This window comes from Pristiophorus japonicus, chromosome 12 (assembly GCF_044704955.1).
Source record: "Pristiophorus japonicus isolate sPriJap1 chromosome 12, sPriJap1.hap1, whole genome shotgun sequence".
Lineage (NCBI taxonomy): Eukaryota > Metazoa > Chordata > Chondrichthyes > Pristiophoridae > Pristiophorus > Pristiophorus japonicus.
In genome coordinates, this window is record NC_091988.1 from 77,934,562 (window position 1) to 77,952,030 (window position 17,469).

Below are 17,469 nucleotides of genomic sequence, written 5' to 3' on the forward strand. Positions count from 1 at the left end.
CTCTCTCTCTCGCGCGCGCCTCTCTCTCTCTCGCGCGCGCCTCGCCTCTCTCTCTCTCGCGCGCGCCTCTCTCTCTCTCGCGCGCGCCTCTCTCTCTCTCGCGCGCGCCTCTCTCTCTCTCTCGCGCGCGCCTCTCTCTCTCTCGCGCGCGCCTCTCTCTCTCTCGCGCGCGCCTCTCTCTCTCTCGCGCGCGCGCCTCTCTCTCTCTCGCGCGCGCCTCTCTCTCTCTCGCGCGCGCCTCTCTCTCTCTCGCGCGCGCCTCTCTCTCTCTCGCGCGCGCCTCTCTCTCTCTCGCGCGCGCCTCTCTCTCTCTCGCGCGCGCCTCTCTCTCTCTCGCGCGCGCCTCTCTCTCTCTCGCGCGCGCCTCTCTCTCTCTCGCGCGCGCCTCTCTCTCTCTCCGCGCCTCTCTCTCTCTCGCGCGCGCTCTCTCTCTCTCGCGCGCGCCTCTCTCTCTCTCGCGCGCGCCTCTCTCTCTCTCGCGCGCGCCTCTCTCTCTCTCCGCGCCCGCTCTCTCTCTCTCTCTCTCGCGCCGCCTCTCTCTCTCTCTCGCGCGCCGCTCTCTCTCTCTCTCTTCCGCGCCGCTCTCTCTCTCTCTCTCTCGCGCGCCGCTCTCTCTCTCTCTCTCGCGCCGCTCTCTCTCTCTCTCTCTCTCTCGCGCCGCCGCTCTCTCTCTCTCTCGCGCACCGCTCTCTTTCTCTCTCCCTCTCTCCTCGCTCTCTCTCTCTCTCTCTCTCTCTCTCTCTCTCTCGCGTCCTCTCTCTCGCTCTCTCTCTCTCTCTCGCTCTCTCTCTCTCTCCCGCGCACCTCTCTCTCTCGCCTCTGCTCTCTCTCTCTCTCCTCTCTCTCTCGCACCGCTCTCTCTCTCTCTCTAGCGCACCTCTCTCTCTCGCGCGCCGCTCTCGATCTCGCCCGCCGCTCTCTCACTCGCACTGCTCTCTTTCTCTCGCGCGCCGCTCTCTCTCTCTCTCTCTCGTGCACTGCTCTCTCTCTCTCTCTCTCTCTCTCTCTCGCGCGCCGCTCTCTCTCTCTCGCGCGCGCTGCTCTCTTTCTCTCTCTCTCGCGCGCTGCTCTCTCTCTCGCGCACTGCTCTCTCTCTCACTCACTCTCTCTCTCTCTTTCGCGCACTGCTCTCTCTCCCTCTCGCGTGCCTCTCTCTCTCTCTCGCGCGCGCGCCGCTCTCTCTCTCTTTCGCGCACACTGCTCTCTTTCTCGCGCGCGCCTCTCTCTCTCTCGCGCGCGCCTCTCTCTCTCTCGCGCGCGCCTCTCTCTCTCTCGCGCGCGCCTCTCTCTCTCTCTCTTCTCTCTCTCTTTCTCTCTTCTCTCTCTCTTTCTCTCTTCTCTCTCTCTTTCTCTCTTCTCTCTCTCTTTCTCTCTTCTCTCTCTCTTTCTCTCTTCTCTCTCTCTTTCTCTCTTCTCTCTCTCTTTCTCTCTTCTCTCTCTCTTTCTCTCTTCTTCTCTCTCTCTTTCTCTCTTCTTCTCTCTCTTTCTCTCTCTTCTCTCTCTCTTTCTCTCTTCTCTCTCTCTTTCTCTCTCTTCTTCTCTCTCTCTTTCTCTCTCTTCTTCTCTCTCTCTTTCTCTCTCTTTCTCTCTCTTCCTCTCTCTTTCTCTCTCTTCTTCTCTCTCTTTCTCTCTCTTCTTCTCTCTCTTTCTCTCTCTTTCTCTCTCTCTTTCTCTCTCTTTCTCTCTCTTTCTCTCTCTTTCTCTCTCTTTCTCTCTCTTTCTCTCTCTCTTTCTCTCTCTCTCTCGCGCACCACTCACTTTCTCTCTCGCTCTCTCTTGCTCTCGCTCTCTTTCTCTTTCTCCTTTTTCTCGCTCTCGCTCTCTCTTTCGCGCTCTCTCGCTCTCTCTTTCTCGCTCTCTCGCTCTCTCTTTCGCGCTCTCTCGCTCTCTCTTTCGCGCTCTCTCGCTCTCTCTTTCGCGCTCTCTCGCTCTCTCTCGCACGCGCCACGCGCTCATTTTCGCTCTGTGTAATTCTCGCTCTCTTCCACACCCACCTCCTCCCCACCTCATATATTCCCTTGTTCTCTCTGCCCTCTATTTGGACGCATCTGATTTCTGCTCATTGCTATTGTGCCTGTGACAGCGCTGTTGAAATGTGGAATTCGAGCCCCTGCCCGGCCCTGGGATGCTGTGCCACCTAGCCAGTCCCCTCTGTGCTTTCTGGCAAGATATGTGAAGAGAAAAAGATTAGTGAAGACTAATGTAGGACCCTTGCAGTCGGAATCAGGGGAATTCATAATGGGGAACAAGGAAATGGCAGACCAATTGAACAAATACTTTGGTTCTGTCTTCACTAAGGAAGACACGAATAACCTCCAGAAATGACTAGGGGACCGAGGATCTAGCGAGAAGAGGAAACTGAGGGAAATCCTTAATAGTCAGGAAATGGTGTAAGGGAAATTGAAGGGACTGAAGGCCGATAAATCCCCGGGGCCTGATAGTCTGCATCCCAGAGTACTTAAGGAAGTGGCCCTAGAAATAGTGAATGCATTGGTGGTCATTTTCCAACATTCCATGGACTCTGGTTCAGTTCCTATGATTGGAGGGTAGCTAATGTAACCCCACTTTTTTAAAAAAAAGGAGGAAGAGAGAAAACACGGAATTATAGACCGGTTAGCCTGCCATCGGTGATGGGGAAAATGTTGGAATCAGTTATTAAAGATGTAATAGCAGCGCATTTGGAAAGCAGTGACAGATTCGGTCCAAGTCAGCATGGATTTATGAAAGGGAAATCATGCTTGACAAATCTTCGAGTTTTTTGAGGATGTGACTAGTAGAGTGGATAAGGGAGAACCAGTGGATGTGGTGTATTTGGACTTTCAAAAGGCTTTTGACAAGGTCCCACACAAGAGATTAGTGTGCAAAATTAAGGCACATGGTATTGGGGGTAATGTATTGACGTGGATAGAAAACTGGTTGGCAGACAGGAAGCAGAGAGTGGGAATAAACGGGTCCTTTTCAGAATGGCAGGAAGTGACTAATGGGGTGCTGTAGGGTTCCGTGCTGGGACCCCAGCTATTTACAATATACATTAATGATTTGGACGAAGGAATTGAATGTAATATCTCCAAGTTTGCAGATGACACTAAACTGGGTGGCAGTGCGAGCTGCGAGGAGGATGCTTAGAGGCTGCAGGGTGACTTGGACAGGTTAGGTGAGTGGGCAAATGCATGGCAGATGCAGTATAATGTGGATAAGTGTGAGGTTATCCACTTTGGTGGCAAAAACAGGAAGGCAGATTATTTTCTGAATGGTGACAGATTAGTAAAAGGGGAGGTGCAACGAGACCTGGGTGTCATGTACATCAGCCATTGAAGGTAGGCATGCAGGTACAGCAGGCAGTAAAGAAAGCAAATGGCATGCTGGCCTTCATAGTGAGGGGATTTTGGTATAGGAGCAGGGAGGTATTACTGCAGTTGTACAGGGCCTTGGTGAGACCACACCTTGAATATTGTGTACAGTTTTGTCTCCTAATCTGAGGAAGGGACATTCTTGCTATTGAGGGAGTGCAGCGAAGATTCACCAGACTGATTCCCGGGATGGCAGGACTGACGTGAAGAAAGACTGGATCGACTAGGCTTATATTCACTGGAATTTAGAAGGATGAGAGGGGATCTCATATAAGCATAGAAAATTCTGACGGGATTGGACAGGTTAGATGCAGTATGAATGTTCCCGATGTTGGGGAAGTCCAGAACCAGGGGTCACAGTCTAAGGATACGGGGTAAGCCATTTAGGACCGAGATGAGGAGGAACTTTTTCACCCAGAGATTGGTGAACCTGTGGAATTCTCAACCACAGAAAGTTGTTGAGGCAAGTTCACTGGATATATTCAAAAGGAAGTTAGATGTGACCCTTAGGGCTAAAGGAATCAAGGGGTATGGAGAGAAAGCAGGAATGGGGTACTGAAGTTGCATGATCAGCCATGATCTTATTGAATGGCGGTGCAGGCTCGAAGGGCTGAATGGCCTACTCCTGCACCTATTTTCTATGTTTCTATGAATTCCAACACTACTGTTGGAATGGCCACGCTGTCTTTCAACAGTTGTAGAGAGAAGTGGGAATTGAGAGTATCGTATTCCCCACCTGTAGCGGGTGCGGGCCTTGCCTTGGGGAATTGGGGCTTGAGTGCTGTGGCTCCTGTCCCGTCCTGTCTGGAGTATGAGAGGCAGCACAGTGCCTGACTCGCAGGATGCAGCTGTGTGTCACATGAATACTTGGCGGTAAAAGCGATGTAAAATTACCTATAATTATACCATTATTGTTATTACCAGGCCGTCGCAGTGCTGCTCATCAGTCATAATATTTGTTTTGTCAAGCTACACCTGTCTTTCCATTATGAATAATTCTGTTTAATGAATCGCGTTGCCATACATCTCTGCAACCATGACAGTTCAAATAAACCAAAGCCATCTCGCCTGACGGAGAGCGAGTGGGTTACAGGAGGGGGAGGGGGAGTGGGTTACAGGAGGGGAGGGTGAGAGGATTACAGGAGGGGGAGAGCGAGTGGGTTGCAGGATGGCGGGGGGAGAGGGTTACGGGAGGCGGCGGGGGAGAGGGTTACGGGAGGAGGGAGAGTGGGGGAGAGGGTTACGGGAGGCGGCGGGGGAGAGGGTTACGGGAGGAGGGAGAGTGGGGGAGAGGGTTACAGGAGGGGGAGAGGGTTAAGGAGAGGGAGAGGGTTACAGGAGAGGGAGAGGGTTACAGGAGGTGGAGAGCGAGTGGATTACAGGAGGGGGAGTGTCATGTATTCAACTGTCATTGTAATCCATGTATAAACTGACCTAAGTTGCACACCGTGAGAACACTGACCACTAGGTGGTGAACTTGTGGGAGACACTCCTTACCTGGACTTTCAGGTATAAAAGGGGAAGTTCCACCCACCTTCATCACTTCAGTATTGGAATAAAGGTTACTGGTCACAGAGTGACCTTCTCTGAAGTATGGGACTTGTGTGCATTTGTACTGTATAGTAAGGACATATCATAGGAGAGATAGAGCGAGTGGGTTCCAGGAGGGGGAAGGGTAGTGGGTTCCAGGAGGGGGAGGGCGAGTGGGTTCCAGGAGGGAGAGGGCGAGGGGGTTCCAGGAGGGGGAGGGCGAGGGCGAGGGGGTTCCAGGAGGGGGAGGGCGAGGGGGTTCCAGGAGGGCGAGGGCGAGGGCGAGTGGGTTCCAGGAGGGGGAGGGGGTTACAGGGGAGCGAGAGGGTTACAGGAGGGTGAGGGGGAGCGAGAGAGGGAGGACAGCCTGCCCTAGGAATCAGGACCTGGCTGTGGACGTCACAGTGTCCGAGTGGATTACCAATCTCTGCCAGAGTTAGCAGATGGCCATAGATTGGATCACTGCTTGCATATCTGGGGGAGCTGGGCGAGCTCCTCGCTCTCAATCCTGGCCTGGCTACACCGTGAATTGGCAGTCCCCTCCATTCCCTTCCTCCCCTCCATTTATTTCTCTTTGTCTCTCTCCATTTTTTATTTCTCTCCATTTCTCTTTGTCTTTGTCTTTCTCTTTCTTTCTCTTTTCAATCTCAATTGTTTTCTGCCCTTGAATATTTTTTTACAAAAATTTTTTTAAATTTCTTGATTGGCCCTAAGTTTTGTGACAGAAACTGTCCTGTGGGTACTTAAAGGGGCGTGTCTGTGTGCCTGTGTCTGTGCCTGTTCTGTGCGTGTGTCTGACTGCGTGTGCCTGTATGGATGTTTCTGTCTGACTCTGTGTGTGCATGTCTGACTGCGCGTGTGCTGGTGTGTGTGCACGCGCCCGCCTGTCCCTGCCCATGTGCGAGCGCGTGCCTGCATGTGTGTGAGAGCAGCCGCTCCACATCTGTGTGGAGCATCTGAGGGGGTTATTTACACTTTGTGTGAATCAACTGCCCATTGTACCACCCTGCCTGTGTAATTAGGTGGACCCCCAGCCCCCTCCCCCACCAACTCAGACCGAGTACACTTTTTAAGCAGCGTTCCTGGAAGCGTGGCTGTGGCCGTGGTATATGTTGTGTTTCCTTGGCTGCCTTTGTAAGAGTTCACATTGATGTTGCACCTTGCTATGTCCAACGCATGTGCTTCACAGTGAGTTACCGTGGTTATATAAGCAAATGAGGCAGTCAATTGGCGCACAGCAAGATCCCACAAACAGCAAATTAGATGAACGATCAGTTAATCTGGTATGGGATGCATGTTGGCCAAGACACCGGGAGAAGAAAAGTTGGGATATTGGGACTGGTGCCTAAAAGCTTGTTCAGAGAGGTAGCATTTTAAGGAGCGTCTTAAAGAAGCAGAGAGAAGTAGAGAGATTTAGGGAGGGATTTCCAGAGCTTGGGGCCAGGCGGCTGAAGGCACCAGGAATCTGGCCTCTCCTGAAAGATGACCCCTCCAACGTTGCAGCATGACCTCAGTAACGCACTGAAGTGTCAGCTTAGCTGTAGAATTGAATTAGGACTTGAATCCACCCTCAATCTCCAGACTCAGAGGGGCACGTGCTCAAAGCACTGACGCTGTTGGCGCGCAGATCAGACCATCCAAGAGGCTACATGGCAGTGCCGATGTGGCCGGGTTAGTCAGGGCTTTCTCAAACCTATTGTACTTTCTTGCTCTGTGGGCCATGGTTCAGTGGGTAGCAGTCTATCTCTTGTCTCTCTGAGTCAGAAGGTTGTGGGTTCAAGTCCCACTCCAGGGACTTGAGCACAAAAATCTAGGCTGACATTCCAGTGCAGCGCTGACGGAGGTGCCGTCTTTCGGATGAGTTGTTAAATGTCTGTCCCCTGAAGTGGATATAAAAGATCCCCTGGCACTATTTCGAAGAAGAGCAGGGGAGTTCTCCCCGGTGTCCTGGCCAATAGTTATCCCTCAATCAACATCACAAAAAACAGATTATCTGGTCATTATCACATTGCTATTTGTGGGAGCTTGTTGTACACAAATTGGCTGCCGTGTTTCCTGCATTACATCAGTGACTGCAAAAAGTACTTCATTGGCTGTAAATTGCTTTGGGACATCCTGAGGCCGTGAAAGGCACTATATAAATGCAAGTCTTTCTTTTCTATCTCTCCACGTCAGTTGACCGATTCCATGAGAAGGGATCACGTTGGAGGCGTCCGACAGGGTACAAACTTGACTTTTGAACACAATTAGGCTTTTGTACAGTTTCAACAAGGCAATCCAATTTGGAACAAGCTTGTGTTTTTTGCACGCTGGCTGTCGCCATTTTAGGTTTGCTCCCCTGAACTTCAAGCCGTTTGTGGTTAATGAGCCCCTGCAAATCCCAGATCGTGACTCCTGGAACCCCACGCAGAGAAAGCTCCCGCTGTATCTGTGCCTTTTGTAGACACCTACCTCCCCGAGTGAGATTGGCATCTCATGCCCAATTTGTGCTGCGGGACCTTGCTCCTTCAGAATTGCATGAGGTCAGTATGAGCTCGTGTGTTGAGATACACACAGCCAGATGATTTATTTCAAACCAAAAAAAATGGCAATAATTTAAGGAAGAATCAAATCCCCGTGATTGGGATGGAGGCTGGGGGGCGGAAAGAGGGCAAGAGATTGTGGAGTTCTGTCTGAATAGATGAGCTGAGATGGGACTGCATGAGTTTACCTTATCTCGATTTATCTTGTGATCTTTTTGATTAAGTCATCCTCGACTCCGAGGGACTGCCTAAGAAGAGAAGGATCATCTGATGGGGGGGGGGGGGGGGGGGTAGGGGAAAGCTTTGATGCGGGCAGTCTGAGCTTGCTTTGAACCCAGGCACCAAAGGCAAAAGAGCAGTGTCCCAACTCTGCTTCGCTCAGTCCCCTCCACACGCAACCCCCCCCCCACCCCGCCCCTGTCCCCGTCCCCGTCCCGATTTGATTCCTGCATAGCTCTTGGTGAAACATGAGTCTTCAGCTGCCAGCGATCCTTTTATACAAAAAAAGAATCACTTGCAAGGTTTGTTGTTTGTCTCGGGCCAACCTGGCTGCTTGAAGCTGACAGCAAATGAAGCATCTTGCTTGTCTAAGAGAGTCTTTGAACCTCCATCAAGAATGCAGGGCTTTCCTGTCAGCCGGGCTCTTTGCTCTGACTGAAACCGCGCTCGCTGAATTTTTTTCTGTCTCATCAAACTGTCAGTGATGTACAAATCAGCCGGCTCCTGACACACTCCTTGTGCTGCGCATTTTTTTTTGTGACATGCTGATAGCAAAATTTTATTTTCCTTTTAGCTGTGTATTGTTTCATCTGTTTATTGGTATTAAAAGAAAGACTTGCATTTATATAGCGCCTTTCATGACCACTGGACGTCTCAAAGCACTTTAGAGCCAATGAAGTTCTTTTAGAGTGTCGTCACTGTTGTAATGTGGGAAGCGCAGCAGTCAATTTGCGCACAGCAAGCTCCCACAAACAGTGATGTGATAAATGACCAGATAATGTGTTTTTTTTGTTATCTTGATTGAGGGATCAATATTGGCCCCAGGACACCGGGGAGAACTCACCTGCGCTTCTTTGAAATACTGCCTTCTGACTCGGGAGAGTGTGCTACCCACTGAACCACGGCTGACACTGTCCTTGGGGGTTCCTTCTTCCTGAGGATCCTGGGCGAAGGGACGTGGCTCGGCACCACTGAGCAAAAAGAAGTACTTGCATTTATATAGCGCCTTTAACATAGTAAAGCCTCCCAAGGCACTTCACAGGAGCGTTGTCAAACAGAATTTGATGTGAGCCATATAAGGTGATATTAGGACAGGTGACCCAAATGCTTGGTCAAATAGGTTGGTTTTAAGGAGCGTGTTTATGGAGGAGAGAGAGGCGGAGAGGTTCAGGGAGGAAATTCCAGAGCTTGGGGCCTAGACAGCTGAAGGCACGGCCAATGGTGGAACGATTAAAATTGGGGTGCGCAAGAGGGCAGAATTTGAGGAGCGCAGAGATCTCTGAGGCTGCAAGGCTGGAGGCGGTACAGAGATAGGGAGGGCTGAGGCCATGGAGACATTTGGAAACAATTATGAGAATTTTTAAATCGAGGCAGCCAATGGGTCAATGGGACTCAGTGTGAGTTAGGGCACGAGCATGAGAGTTTTGGATCAGCTCAAGTTTAAGGAGGGTGCAATGTGGGAGGCCGGTCAGATGAGCGTCGGAATAGTCGAGTCTAGAGATATCAGGAGCAAAATTACAGTGAGGTGAAGTTCGCCTTGGTGCAAATAATTCTGATCCTTTAACTTGCCATGAACTTGTCCGACTGGCTCTTATTCTGAGGGCATGATCTCTTGGTTCTTCCACTGGCTGTTTGATCTCGTTGAACAGGAAAAACGTGTCAGCAATATATAACACCTGTAACATAGTAAAACGTCCCAAAGTGCTTCACAGGAGCGTTAATCAAACAAAACTTGACACCGAGCCACATACGGAGAAATAAGGACAGGTGGCCAAATGCTTGGTCAAAGAGAGAGGTTTTTAGAAGCGTCTTAAAGGAGGGTAGCGAGGTAGAGGGAGGGAGTTCCAGAGCTTGGAGCCCAGGCAGCTGAAGGCACGGCCACCAATGGTGAAACTAATAAAGTCAGGGCTGCTCAAGAGGCCAGAATTGGCAGAGCCCAGAGATCGCTGGGGTGGGGATTGTGGGGCTGGAGGAGGTTGTGGAGGGTGCATCAGTCACGAATTTGGTTTCTGCCATTGCATGGGGTGAAAATTGACTTTGGGCTGATTTTTGTTTCCCAAAATGGGTAGTGGGAGCACAGGATGGAAGAAGTAAAGTGTTAATTAAAAGAGTTTAAACTGATTCTGATTATCCTCCAGGAGTTTTGCACTGCCAAGTCCATACCTTGCATGAGACATATTTGATGAATTGAAGAGCCTTCACCCATCTCTTGCCCTTCCAAACCTCCCATCAGATTCCTCGTTGTGATTCTGGCACTGATGGTCCTTGTGCCCCGTTTACTGATGGGGAATTATTTTGTTTATAGTACTTGGATTTGTGTGGCACTTTGTCCTAGGTATTGTGCTCGGCCTTCATTCCCATGATAGGGGTCTGGCATCACCACATTTAGGGGGGGAGGGTGGGGGGGGGTGGGGGCCGGGGGCCAAATATCGGGACTCCTGATTATTCTCCAGGTTCCATTACCCACCAATGAGGGACCCTTCCATTATGGTGGAATAAGGATTAGAAGCAGTAGTAGGCCATTCGGCCCATCGAGCCTGCTCCGTCATTCATTAAGATCATGGCTGATCTGATCTTGGTCTTCACTCCACTTCCCTGCCCGCTCCTCATAATCCTGCACTCCCTTAGCATTCAAAAATCTGTCTATCTCCACCTTAAATATATTCAATGACCCAGCCTCCACAGTTCTCTGGGACAGAGAATTCCAAAGATTCACGACCCTCTGAGAGAAGAAATTCCTCCTCATCTCAGTTTTAAATGGACGACCCCTTTATCCTGAGAGTATGCCCCTAGTTCTAGACTCATCAGCCAGGGGAAACAACCTCTCAGCATCTACCCTGTCAATCCCCCTCAGAATCTTAAATGCTTCAACGAGATCACCTCTCATTCTTCTAAACTCCAGAGAGTATCGGCCCAATCTACTCAATCTCTGCTCGGAGGACAACCGCGATGGGATGTTGGGCTGTAGCTCCATGTGCTCGGTCACACGTTCCCTTTGCTCTTCGGGATCGATTCTCAATGTCTCATTCTTGTGTTTACAGTTGGTGCCAGAGACCGGTCCCAAGGAAGGAGGAACCATGTTGACTATTACTGGAGTGAATCTGGGCTTGACGTTCTCTGAAATCCGTTACGGGGTGCACGTGGGGCGAGTCCGGTGCAATCCCATCCCAGAGGAATACATTAGCGCCGAGCAGTAAGTGTGTCGAACCACGTCGTACTCCAAGCGCTTTGAGGTGTTGCAATTGCCCCTCAATCAAACTGAGTGAGACCCAGTTTTGGAGGCTTGGACACCGACTTTACCCGGTCGTGCTCATCTGATTCTTTTTGGTCAGGTAGACTTTCCGTTGGCCAGATATGGGACTGCACAATCGTTCCCTCTAGGGACCCAATTTACGTGGCTAATTTCAAAGAGATTTAGGCACCGAAGAGTTAAGTAACATTCCCTCTAAGCTGCGCGGACGGGCAACTCTCTGCTGGTCCAGCACAGCCCGGGACTGTCCAATGTTAAATGTGCGAAGCCATGAATGGGCCCCGCAGACCCTTAAAGGGGCCACACACACAGAAAAGCATTAGGGGGAGCCACGGTGTAGGGACCCACAGGGCTCATGTTGAAGGTCAAACCATTAAAACTACACAGCCCGCCAGCGTTGGCCTGCTGCCAGCCTTCCCGCTGATTGTAAGGGCTGGCACATTCCACCTGGCTTGTACAATTAGTTGGAGCTGCGGACCCCAGCAATGCGTCGGTCTCTCCCGCCCCTATTAATGGGACCAGTGGGCTGGTCAGTCATTAACACTGCCCTGGAGTGTTGCAGATCGAGCGCCATTGCTGTTGAATTCCCGAGGCCTTGCTGAATGAAGCAAATGCTCGGCAAGGGTCAGTGTCGGGGCTCAGTGCATTGGGGCATCAAGGTACTGCTTTGACAGTGGGTGGTGGTAGTTTGGTGAGTTTCCCCATTCAATCGACTCCGACACAGAGAGCTGTCTAGTGAAGGCTTGATGAGCGAGTTTAAAAAAAATCATTCCCGGGATGTGGGCATCACTGGCAAGGCAGGCATTTATTATCCATCCCTAATTGCCCTCAAGAAGCTGGTGGTGAGCCGCCTCCCTGAATACAACTGAGTGTCTCGCTGGGCCATTTCAGAGGGCAGTTGAGAGCCAACCTCATTGCTGTGGGTCTGGAGTCACATATAGGCCAGACCGGGTAAGGACGGCAGATTTCCTTTCCTAAAGGGCATCAGTGAACCAGATGGGTTTTTAACGACAATCCGGTCGTTTCCAGTGGTCACCATTACTGACATCAACCTTTTTAAAATTCCGGATTTATTTAATTAACTGAATTTAAATTCCTCAGCTGCCGTGGTGGGATTTGAACTCGCGTCTACTGCATGGTTAGTTCAGGCCTCTGGTTTACTGGTCCAGTAACATGACCATCATGCTAACGTACCCCCATATCAAAGAGGGAAGAGCAGGGAATAAATGGATAGGTTTTCGGAGAGGCATGAAGTGAGACCTGGAGGGAGGACATATGGACCACTCTCTGAGCGGTTGGAAGCGCGTAGGTTGGGATCGATTAATAAAGGAGAAAATTCAACAACTTGTTTGCTGGAACACTTGCATGCTGCCGCTTTGGCGAGGGGAGGGGAGGAAATGCACAGTCTGAGCTCACGAGTGCCAGCACCAGCGATTCATGATTTCTTGGCACTGAAGGTGGTGTTAGTGTCATACCAGGTGAAAATGTTACCTGCTGTGCAGCAATCCTGCTCAAAACCTTCCTCCCTCTGAAGATCATCTCGGGGCCAACTTCAGAAAAAAAAATAGATGGAATAAAAATGAGAATCAGCTGCACTGGAATCCGGCCCAGACTGATGGCAATGGAAGGCGATTGAGTCAGCTGATGGTGGGGTACCACAGGAAATAAATCTAGACACTGTCCATCCGATTCCAACCAAATGTGGACCCACGCAAAGCATTGTTTGGCACTCTTGCTCGGAGGTTGTAGGGAATCAGAAAATATAACTGACAGACCTCCGAGCTTGAGATTCAGATACATTGTTGCCGGTGTAGCGGGAGCTTTACTCTGTATCTAACCCTGTGCTGTACCTGTCCTGGGAGTGTTTGATGGGACAGTGTAGAGGGAGCTTTACTCTGTATCTAACTCCGTGCTGTACCTGTCCTGGGAGTGTTTGATAGGACAGTGTAGAGGGAGCTTTACTCTGTATTGAACCCGTGCTGTACCTGCCCTGGGAGTGTTTGATGGGACAGTGTAGAGGGAGCTTTACTCTGTATCGAACCCGTGCTGTACCTGCCCTGGGAGTGTTTGATGGGACAGTGTAGAGGGAGCTTTACTCTGTATCGAACCCGTGCTGTACCTGCCCTGGGAGTGTTTGATGGGACAGTGTAGAGGGAGCTTTACTCTGTATCGAACCCGTGCTGTACCTGCCCTGGGAGTGTTTGATGGGACAGTGTAGAGGGAGCTTTACTCTGTATCGAACCCGTGCTGTACCTGCCCTGGAATTTTAATGCCGACGCTGAATTGGGAATGTTTCCATTCCCCAGCAGTAAAATCCCTCAGCTTGCAAAGCACAAAATTCCCCAACCCGTTTTTTAAGAAGGGTGGAGTGGGAAAAATGGGGTGCACACACAACATTAGGAAGCATGAAACCTTGGAAGGGAACTACATTTAAAACTAGGAGGTGCGGTGGTGGGGTGAGTGGGGAGGATGCCTGGGCTTTGGGTATGAATCGGATGAGTAGCAATCGAATGTTTGTCCCTTTAAACAGAAGAATATAAGAAGTTAGGAGCAGGAGTAGGCCATTCAGCCCCTCGAGCCTGCTCCACCATTCAGTGAGATCATGGCTGATCTTCGACCTGAACTCCACTTTCCCACACTATCCCCATATCACTTGATTCCCTCAGAGTCCAAAATCTATCGATCTCTGTCTTGAATACACTCGACGACTGAGTATCCACGGCCCTCTGGGTCAGAGAATTCCAAAGATTCACCACCCTCTGAGTGAAGAAATTCCTCCTCATCTCAGTTCTAAGTGGCCAACTCCTTATCCTGAGACTGTGCCTCCTAGTTCTAGACTCTGCAGCCAGGGGACACATCCCCTCTCAGCATCTACCCTGTCAATCCCTCTCAGAATCTTGTATGTTTCAATGGGATCACCTCTCATTCTTCTCGGCTCCAGTGAGTAGAGGCCCAATCTAGGATGTGACGCTGTGCTGGAAACCAATAATGAGTGCTCATCCACTGTGATCTGCAGGATTGTGTGCAAAATGGAGCAGGCTGTACCTCAGACAGCCGATCGAGGATTCGTGGAGGTTTGCGTCGTGGACTGCAACGATGATTACCGAGCAATGTCGGCCGAGCCCTTCACCTTCGTGGTAAGAGTTCAGCAGAGAAACGAGCTTGGGCTGGATGTTTTTGGGGCGATAGTGGCGGCAGGGCGGGAAAGTTAGTGCCTGGGAATAGCTTGCGCCTCAGTTGGTAAGTTTGGGCAGCTGGTCCCAAGTCCCAGTCCAGAGACTTGAATACAAATATCCAGGCTGACACTCCCAGTGCAGTGCTGAGGGAGTGCTGCGCTGCCGGAGGTGCTGTCTTTCGGATGAGACGTTAAACTGAGACCCCGCCTGCCCCCTCGGGTGGATGGAAAAGATCCCATGGCTCCATTCGAAGAAGAAGAGGGGAGTTATCCCCGGTGTCCTGGGATAGTATTTATCCCTCAACCAACATCACTGAACCAGATTATCTGTGTGTTTATCATATTGCTATTGGTGGGACCTTGCTGTGCGCATTTCTCTACATTATTACACTTCAGAAGTACTTCTTTGACTGTAAAGCACTGAGGTCATGAAAGGCGCTATATAAATGCAAGTTTGTTCTTTCTATGTGTGTGTCTGTGTATCTTTCATGCTCTTTCCCTCTCTCTGTTTTGCTCCCTTGCTTCTGCTCTTCACTCTCTCTATCACAGACACACAATGTCTGTCTGGCTCTCGCACTCTCTCTAGCTCTCTCGCACGCGTTGTCTCTCTGTCTCATGCTCTCTCTAGCTCTCACTCTCGCGCGCTCTCTCTATTTCGCGCTCTCGCTCTCCCGTGCGCGCGCACACTCTCTATCTCACACAAACTACTGTCTCTCACGCTGTATTTTTCTCTCAGTTTCTGTCTCTCTGCCGATGGTGTATCAATTTGTTACTAAGATTAACACTTCTTTCTCCCCCCCCCCCCCCCCCCCCCCGCCCACAGACTCCGAAGTTTAACAAGGTGACACCTTCCCAGGGACCTGTTTCTGGAGGCAGTCAAGTGACGATTGTGGGAGTGCATCTCGATGCTGGCAGTTCCGTGGAGGCTTACATTGGGGAAAGTGGCATTTGCCAATTCAAAAGGTAAAAGTAGGAAATACAATTAAAAATTATTCTCAAAGGCCCTGGTCATTTACGAAGAGGCAGGTTCTCTATAGCCCAACAACTTTTTCCTTTTCAAGTATTTATCTGACTCCCAGGCAGTGCAGTCCAGTGCATTGGTTTTGGGTTTTCCCTCATGCCATCAATTTGCATTTCAGTGACGCAGTATCTCATCTCTCTTCTTGTTGTGATTTACAGTCAGCTGTGGCTCAGTAGGTAGCACGTTTGCCTCTGAGTCAGAAGGTTGTGGGTTCAAATCCAACTCCAGGCTGACTCCCAGTGCAGTGCTGAGGGAGCGCTGCACTGTCGGAGGTGCCGTCCTCCGGATGAGAACTTAAACCGAGCCCCGTCTGCTCTCTCGGTGAACGTAAAAGATCCCATGGCACTATTCCGAAGAAGAGCAGGGGAGTTATCTCTGATGTCCTGGGACCAATATTTATCCATCAATCAAAAAACAGATTATCTGGTCATTATCACATCCCTGTTTGTGGGATCTTGCTGTGCGCAAATTGGCTGCTGTGTTTCCCACATTACAACAGTGACTACATTCCAAAAGTACTTCATTGGCTGTAAAGCGTTTTGAGACTGTGGAGCCTCTGTCTTTGAGTATAATCAAGACAGAGATCGATAGAATTTTGGATATTAAGTGACTCCAGGGATATGGGGACAGTGCAGGAAATTGGAGTTGAGGTCAAAGATCAGCCACGATCTTATTGAATGGCGGAGCAGGCTTGAGGGGCCGAATGGCCTACTCCTGCTCCTGCTCCTAATTCTTGTGTTCTTACGAGACGTCCGGTGGTCATGAAAGGTGCTGTAGAAATGCAAGTCTTTTTTTTTGTCTTTAGGAGAACTTCAGGAGAGATCATCTGCGTGACATCTGCCTCCACAAAGGGAACCGGCCCAGCCTCCATCAAAGTCCACATCAATGAAGCTCGGCTGTTCAACCCTCATGTGAAGTACAACTACACAGACGATCCCACCATCTCCAAAATCGAGCCTGACTGGAGCATTTCCAGGTAAAAGTTCTTGGCGATCAAGAATTTATTTCTTTGTGTGGCCCCAGCCATCGCTTCACCCTCTCCATCCCTGATCAAGGGGTTGATTTCATTCCACAGGCCACAATGCAGATTTTGGGTAAAGAAAGCCCTTCGACTCAAAATTATGTGGAGGGTTTTGACCGAGTAATTAAGGAGAAACTGTTTGCACTGGGCAGGAGGGTCGGTAACCAGAGGACACAGATTTAAAGTCATTGGCACTAGAACCAGAGGGGAGATGAGAGTTGTTTTTACACAGCGAGGTGTTATCATAGAATCATAGAACAATACAGCACAGAACAGTTATTGCAAGGGGGATGGAGTATAAAAGTAGGGAAGTCCTGCTCCAACTGTACAGGGTGTTGGTGGGACCACACCTGGAGTACTGCGTACAGTTTTGGTCTCATTTAAGGAGGGATATACTTCCATTGGAGGCAGTTCAGAGATGGTTCACTCGGTTGATTCCTGGGATAAAGGAGTTGACTTATGAAGAAAGGTTGACCTCTATACTCATTGGAGTTCGGAAGAATGAGAGGTGATCGAATTGAAAAGTATAAGATTCTGAGGGGGCTTGACAGGGTAGATGCAGAGAGGATGTATCCCCTCGTGGGGGGATCTAGAACTAGGAGGCATAGTTTCAGAATAAGGGGTCGCCCATTTAAGACGAAGATGAGGAGGAATTTCTTAAGAGGGTGGTGAATCTTTGGAATTCTCTACCCCAGAGAGCTGTTGAGGCTGGGTCATTGAATATATTTAAGATGGAGATAGTCAGATTCTTGAACAATAGGGGAGTCCAGGGTTATGGGGAGCGGGCAGGGAAGTGGAACTGAGTCCATGATCAGATCAGCCATGATCTTATTGAATGGCCGACTCCTGCTCCTATTTATTCTGTTCTTATGTAGAAGGAAGCCATTCAGCCCATCGAGTCTCAGCACTGTCTCTTGCGATGAGCAATCCAGTTAGTCCCGCTCCCCCCCGCTCTTTCCCCATAGCCCTGCAATTTATTCTCCAAGTTATGAATTGGAACGCGCTGCCGCAAAGGGCGGTGGAAGCAGATTGAATAGTAACTTTCAAAAGAGAATTGGATAAATACCTGAGAAATTTGCAGGGTTACAGGGAACGAGCAGGGGTGAAGTGGGACTAATTAAAGAGCTCTTTCAAAGCGCGAACACAAGCACGATGGGTCGAATGGCCGCCTTCTGTGCTATATGAAACCGCCCTTCCCGAACTCCAGATCTACTATCGTCTCCTTGTACCTGTTTTATTCAATGTCCATACAATTGGGGAAGATTAATTAAATGTCTTGTTTGAAATTGCCAAATTTCTCCCAGTGCTTGACTGTGGTGTCACAGCTTGGGTATACTCAACCAGAGCCCTGGATACACGGTCCGTGCCCTCGGCCTGCTGA

The 17,469-nt window shown here is 50.1% G+C and overlaps 1 protein-coding gene across 2 annotated transcripts in view; it reads left to right on the forward strand.

Annotated features, from left to right (window-relative positions):
• LOC139277349 (plexin-A1-like) overlaps positions 1-17,469 on the forward strand; it is a 633,908-nt gene that overhangs the window by 510,819 nt on the left and 105,620 nt on the right. For both annotated transcript variants that reach the window (XM_070895706.1, XM_070895705.1), the window contains exons 13-16: positions 10,663-10,814; positions 13,888-14,008; positions 14,870-15,009; positions 15,873-16,043. In XM_070895706.1, the coding sequence (XP_070751807.1) occupies positions 10,663-10,814; positions 13,888-14,008; positions 14,870-15,009; positions 15,873-16,043 (584 nt within the window). The remainder of the gene's footprint in view (positions 1-10,662; positions 10,815-13,887; positions 14,009-14,869; positions 15,010-15,872; positions 16,044-17,469) is intronic.